The 6,554-nt window shown below is 31.7% G+C and overlaps 1 protein-coding gene across 2 annotated transcripts; it reads right to left on the reverse strand.

Annotated features, from left to right (window-relative positions):
- Positions 1-470: 470 nt before the first annotated feature.
- LOC132634046 (DUF21 domain-containing protein At5g52790) lies at positions 471-4,036 on the reverse strand. Of its 2 annotated transcripts, none has more exons than XM_060350364.1 (13): positions 3,657-4,036; positions 3,483-3,559; positions 3,307-3,390; positions 3,095-3,208; positions 2,767-2,853; positions 2,391-2,530; positions 2,209-2,296; positions 2,005-2,078; positions 1,643-1,830; positions 1,495-1,550; positions 1,357-1,403; positions 992-1,250; positions 471-729 (listed from the first exon to the last, which is right to left on the reverse strand). In XM_060350364.1, exons 1-13 carry the CDS (start codon positions 3,835-3,837, stop codon positions 685-687), a joined length of 1,440 nt encoding a protein of 479 aa, XP_060206347.1. In that variant the 5' UTR covers positions 3,838-4,036; the 3' UTR covers positions 471-684. The 2 variants fall into 2 exon arrangements, with proteins under 2 accessions (XP_060206347.1, XP_060206346.1); XM_060350363.1 differs by having other exon boundaries at positions 992-1,256; positions 3,657-4,034.
- Between the last annotated feature and the right edge of the window lie 2,518 nt (positions 4,037-6,554).

Here is a 6,554-nt window from a genome sequence, read left to right on the forward strand (position 1 = left end):
CCATTAACTTAATCATCCATAGCAACGTATTTATTCAAGTTATTAACGCATATATTCATATATACATACCATTGCATACGAATCCATATATATATATATTCCACAAAAGACCAAAAATAAATTAAAGTTTATCCACATATCCTATACCTCACTTACAAATTCAATTGATTACCTAAATTTGGGGTAAACAAAAATGCCATAGTCACCAACTTAAGCTCTACTTATCTTATTTAATCTAGAAAAGTAAAACTAGTGGCTGAATTTTTTTCAAATTACATGACAGAATATCAGATACAGAGTACACGTATGTACAAAGATTTGTGAATGCTGGAATCAACACCCTAAGCCTATTTTAGTTCATGCAGTGCAAATTAATACTTTTACTTTGTGATTTGAAAGGTGGTCATGATGTGCGGTTTTGGAAGGCGTTTAAAAGAAAAAGTATTTGCAGTTGAAATTGAACATCAGTATCAAAAAGTTGAAATTACATATATACATGAATTTCACTTGCAAGAGTACTAGCTGGTAGACTTGTGAGTGAAAACCCATTTTCACTTGTATGAATGACTTTGTCCCTTTCATGATGTAGCATGAAATATCCTTTTTCTCACATACATCTCTAAATCATCTCAACTTTTGGCTATGAAACTTGGACAACAGAATGTCCTCAAGCTTCTGCAAGTACTAAAATCCGTGTTTGTCCAACTTCCCATAAGACTTCCGTGAAACCTGCAACAAATTTTAATTTTAATTACTGTTAATAAATCTGAGGTACAAGGTACTCTTGGATACTTAACATCAAGGGAAATAACATTCACATTTCAGCAGTTTGTTCTGAATGCTTCACAAAATTCTCATGGCATAGTAAGTCGGTATCACCAGTTCACCACTGAGACAAACCATCCATATTTGGTGGTACTTGAAATACTACTTTTATGAACTGGCATTTTTTTTTATACCATCAGGTCACTTAAATGATGATTACAGGTACCTGATTAGACGATGGAGAGCTGCGTGAAAATCTGCTTGGAGAATTTGTACTATTTAAGTGGGTAGGGGAATTAACAGATAGTTTTGGCATTGCATACGGTGACTGCACGTATGGTGAAACTGGTGAGCGCAACATAGGACTTTGATGAGCACTTGAAACTGGAGATGTTATTGGACTTTGTCGCTTTGGTTTGGTAGCCCCCAATGCCACTCCTGGAGATCTTCTTGGTGAAAATACCATTGATGGAGGAATGTTGATTCTAATACTAGACCCAAAAAAAAAAAAAAGCAGTGTGCATTCAATATGTAATCATGACTTTCTTAATTAAGAACACTGAAATTGCTTGTGATCCCCGATTAACATACTTGTTATGAACAGCAACATAGTCATCAGTCTCATCGTATATTGGTTCCTTCCAGGAAAAAACAAAATAAAAGAGTTAAAGCAGCTATCATCAGTTAGGGAAAACAAAAAGAAAAACATAACCAACATAAATATTTTACCTGCAGAAGTTGTTCAAGGACATCCTCCATTGTAATGATACCAATTGCTACTTCTCCTAAAATTAAAAGATCATTCGAATTTATCACTTGTTGTTTTCTCATCTCGATATATATATATTTTTTTTAACATATATATAACTGGTGTTACCCTTTTCAACTGCATGCTGTTGAATTGGACTGTCCGGAAGTATAATTATGTTGACAATATCGTGTTTAGCAGTCGCATTTTCAGCAACTTCCTTAGTGATCCTACTACTTTTCACTACTACAGCCATATGGCTATGCCCCTTCTGGAACTGGTTTAGAAGATCATATAATGGTAAAGAATCCGGGACCCTGTAGGAGATTAAATAAAGATTAGGTCTGGATTCACTTTTATTTAAATATAGCAAAATTTCAGTTATTTCCTTAACAGTCTTGTATAAGCAAAATCAACATATGAAATTGGATCAAATGGAGTACTTTCTTGAAAAAGAATATATCAAATGCAAAAAGTAAACAGTATCGTACTTTGGTATACTCCTTATAGTGAGATCCTTGATTAGCACCTCATCTTCAGGACGACATTTTATCAAATTCTTCACCTAAAGATGATTAAAAAAAAAAAAGAAGTTAAATATGCCATACAATGAATAGCAGTAAGGTTGCAGAGTAATTCTAATTGGTTATATTTGTTTTAAGAATATTACTGGTAGAGTTTCTGAAAAGACTTACCAAGATTAGGCCTACAATATTTGTTGGACTACCAGAGTACACAGGCACGCGACTATGGCCTTTGCTTATTATTAGATTGATCTTTTCACTGAGAGTCATCAAAATTAATTTTGTGTCAATTATCTAACAAAAGGACTGGTAATTGAAGGGAAATTTTGACAGAGACTTAATTAGTAGCATACTCTGTAAGTTTATAGTGAAGATCAAGGGAAAATACTCTGGACATGGGAGTCATTGCATCTTTAACCATTTTCTGAGCTAGGTCCAATGCTCCAGCGATTATGGTAGTTTCGTCGTGGCTCAACTCTCCACCTTTCCCTGCCTGTCATCATCAGAGGCAAATTCATGATCTAGAGTTAGTAGCTGATTCAAATAAGTGCGATCTTATTATATGTACACATCTTTTAGAACATATATATACATAATTGGGCCAAAAGCAATGAATCAATAACTACTCTTAGATACATCTTTGCCTGCTGCCAATATATGATTCAGAGATGGTCTAGATTTAGAACTTGAATCCAGCAAAGTTAAGGTATAATTTTACAAGGCACTAACCTCATTACCATGCAAATTCACCAAGGTTTTCAGCTCTGCACGGTGTAGAAGTGCCGAGTGCCCTTTCCCCAGGAGTGAATCCAACAACTGAGACCAAGTGAACAAACATAAACAGTTGATACATAACTATGCCAAACTTTTATACATTGACAATATAATGAAAGTTTTACATAGTCATCTAAAACATAACTATAGATAACTGTCAACAGGAGTAATTAACGAAATAAATAACTTAGAAAATAAGCCATACAACGTGCTACAATAGGTAATTAAAAAAAAATTGAACTATCAGTGTATATAACTAACTTGTGAAATCTTTTTTGTATACCTTACTGATGGGGTATGATAAAGGGAAGACGACTATGACAAGCAAACGAACCAAAGGTGACAGTCTTGCACCAATGCTCAGTCCATAGCGAGAACAGATGGCCTGTGGAATAATCTGTGCCAAGGAGAAAAATGAAGTTTAATAAGTACTTGGCTATTTAAAGAAATGAACTCTGGCCTACAATTAAAAAAAATGAATTCATGAGAAAAGACCTCTCCAAAAGCTAGTATGAGGGTGACTGATATTAGTATAGCACCCCATGCTGGAAGTAAAGCATCTAGGAATATCGGAAGAGCCTGTTCAATTAATTTCATGAAAAGATTAAGCATGTATCAGCGTGCTCAATTTAGAATGCACAAAATGAAGGACAATATCACTAAACACATACCTCCATAGCCATGGCATTACATATTAGAAGGGTACACAAGAGCAAGTGCTGATTCTTTACAATAGGCAGAATTTTCTCTGTGATCAATTAGAAATACAGCAATCACAACTCAAATTGACATCACTAGCTAAGCAAGCAAAGATTAATTACTGAATCAAAACAAGGACTAATTACCTGCGTTTTTTCGATCATTTGGCTGACCAGCCTTAACTAGAACCTCAAGATCCATAAGGCTAAGAGACATGAGTCCCAGTGTGAGTCCAGACATAAGTCCAGCAAAACACACCAGTGACACACTTATAACTAAGTATACCCAAAACATAGTTTCACAACATGGCACATCATTTGCAGCCATTTTGTGTTAAATTTGACGATTTTTGTGATTGAGATTTAAAACACAGGACGTAACGCACAAAAAAGACTGGAATTTGGAACGGAACTACTGGAACTTATATAAGGATTAAGGAGAGCAGTTGCAAATTATATTGCAGCGTCTGATAAGTGATTTTTTTTTATAAAGAATGAAGCGATGGATTAATTAATCTATACTAGTGCATTTTTAAAATCTAATTAGCCATCTGAGATACTATGCACTATATATACTTGGCATTCGCCCTTACCATATACAGTGATTATTTAATGATCTAATCCTTTCATTGATTGAACTAATTTGGTAAACAACCCCAATTAAGATTTGTATATACATCTCTTAATGACTATCTGCGCGCTTTTCCTTATGTACCATTTAGTGCCTCAAAACTTTATTAATATTTTTTATCAAAAAAGGGAAGAAAGAAAGCTTGATAATATAACATAGGATGTCGAATTAGGGAACTTCATAGTGCATATTGACGTGGAAGACACTTAAATATTTACTGCATAAATAATCATCTTTACTAATAACCTATTTTGTACCATAAAACACTATATTGCCGAGGGCGGTTTGAGAGTAAGGTCACTAACGATGTTGCTTTAGGCCCCCAAGATATCAAATGCTCGGAGCCAAAATGGTTTTTTTTTTTGCATACATTCAATAAAAATGGTATGCTTTTTTTTTATAGATCCAAATGGGCAGTTCGTGATACAATCCACGAAATAGGCGATTTTTTTTTTATTTCGTGAATTAAATGAAGAAATTGATGTATTATTTTTTTTTCTTTGCATTTCGTGTATCAATTCACGAAATGCCTTTTTTTTTATTTTTTATTTCCTGAATAAAAAAGAAAGTAATTTGTATTTTTTTTTATTTTTTTTTTTTGCATTTCGTGACACAAATCACGAAATACGTTTTTTTTTTTTTGCAATTCATGAAATAAATGAAAGAAACAATTTTTTTTTTTTAGGCATTTCGTTGCATGATTCACGAAATGGCCCTTTTTTGTTTTTTTGTTTTTTTTTTTTGCAATTCTTCAAATTAAAGAACGAAACTGTGTTTTTTTTTTTTTTTTTTGCATTTCGTGTAGCAATTCACGAAATGCCTTTTTTTTATTTTTTATTTCCTGAATAAAAAAGAAAGTAGTTTGTATTTTATTTTATTTTTTTTGCATTTCGTGACACAAATCACGAAATAGGTATTTTTTTTTTGCAATTCATGAAATAAATGAAAGAAACAATTTTTTTTTTTTGGCATTTCGTGTATCAATTCACGAAATAGCCTTTTTTTTTTTCTTGCATTTCGTGACAATTCACGAAATAGCCTTTTTTTTTTACTTTCGTGAATATTAATTAACTTAATTTTTTTTGTATTTGTTGAATAAAAAAAATAGGAAATTATAATTTTTTTTTTGCATTTCGTGTATTAAAAAACGAAATAGGATAAATTTTTTTTTATTTCGTTCATATAAAAAGGAAATTGGAATATATATATATATATATATATATATATATATATATATATATATATTTTGCATTTCGTGTATTAATGAACGAAATAGGTTTTTTTTTTTAATTTATTTTTTTTGTATTTCATTTATTAATGAAGGAAACTTATTTGTTTGTTTTTTTTTGCATTTCGTAATCTAATGAACGAAATAGGTTTTTTTTTTTTTGTATTTCGTGAATAAAAAAATGAAATAGGAAGAAATAGGAATGCATATATATATATATATATATATATATATTTCATTCATATAACAATGAAATATGTTGAATATATATATATATATATATATATATATATATTCGTATTTCATTTATATAAAAACGAAATAGGAAAATAATTTTTTTTCTTTTATATACCAACGATGTTTTGTTACATTTTGCAGTTATATAACGAACCCCCCCCCCCCCCCCCCCCCCCTTAGAATCTTGGCAGAAGCATTGTACACTTATTTAATTTTGTCCAAGCATTATTGCATACGTTAAGAGGAAGCTAAAAAGGAAGCTACTTAGTAGCTTTCAATTCATTTAGAATCTTGGCTGAAGCATTGTACACTTATTTAATTTTGTCCAAGCATTATTGCATACGTTAAGAGGAAGCTAAAAAAGAAGCTAGTTAGTAGCTTTCAATTCATTTAGAATCTTGGCAGAAACATTGTACACTTTTTTAATTTTCTCAGCATTATTGCATACGTTAAGAGGAAGTTAAAAAGGAAGCTAGTTAGTAGCTTTCAATTCATTTAGAATCTTGGCAGAAGCATTGTACACTTTTTTAATTTTCTCAGCATTATTGCATACATTAAGAGGAAGATAAAAAGGAAGCTAGTTAGTAGCTTTCAATTCATTTAGAATCTTGGCAGAAGCATTGTACACTTATTTAATTTTCTCAGCATTATTGCATACGTTAAGAGGAAGCTAAAAAGGAAGCTAGTTAGTAGCTTTCAATTCATTTAGAGTCTTGGCAGAAGCTACACTTATCTTTTCCATTGTTGCATACTTTAAGAATCATTGTTGTTATATATCTTTTATATTTCGTTGCATACTTTGCGAAATGCAGGGACAATTTTTTTAGCATGGAGAAGTCAAATCCCATTTTTTTTTACACGGATTCCTTGGTCTTGGCTGTTGAAAGAGCTAACATTTTCTTACAATTGCATTTATCCAACTTATAAATAATCGGACTATTTCAACCAA

Source organism: Lycium barbarum, chromosome 3, assembly GCF_019175385.1.
Source record: "Lycium barbarum isolate Lr01 chromosome 3, ASM1917538v2, whole genome shotgun sequence".
In the NCBI taxonomy this organism is placed as follows: Eukaryota; Viridiplantae; Streptophyta; class Magnoliopsida; order Solanales; family Solanaceae; genus Lycium; species Lycium barbarum.

Bases quoted from the DNA above. Each gene is read 5' to 3' on its own strand.
- LOC132634046 (XM_060350363.1), bottom strand. From the start codon at position 3,837: ATGGCTGCAAATGATGTGCCATGTTGTGAAACTATGTTTTGGGTATAC. The intron at 3,560-3,656 runs GTAATTAGTCCT...AATTGATCACAG, and splicing joins AAATGATCGAAAAAACGCAG to AGAAAATTCTGCCTATTGTA. The intron at 3,391-3,482 runs GTATGTGTTTAG...TTAATTGAACAG, and splicing joins GTAATGCCATGGCTATGGAG to GCTCTTCCGATATTCCTAGA.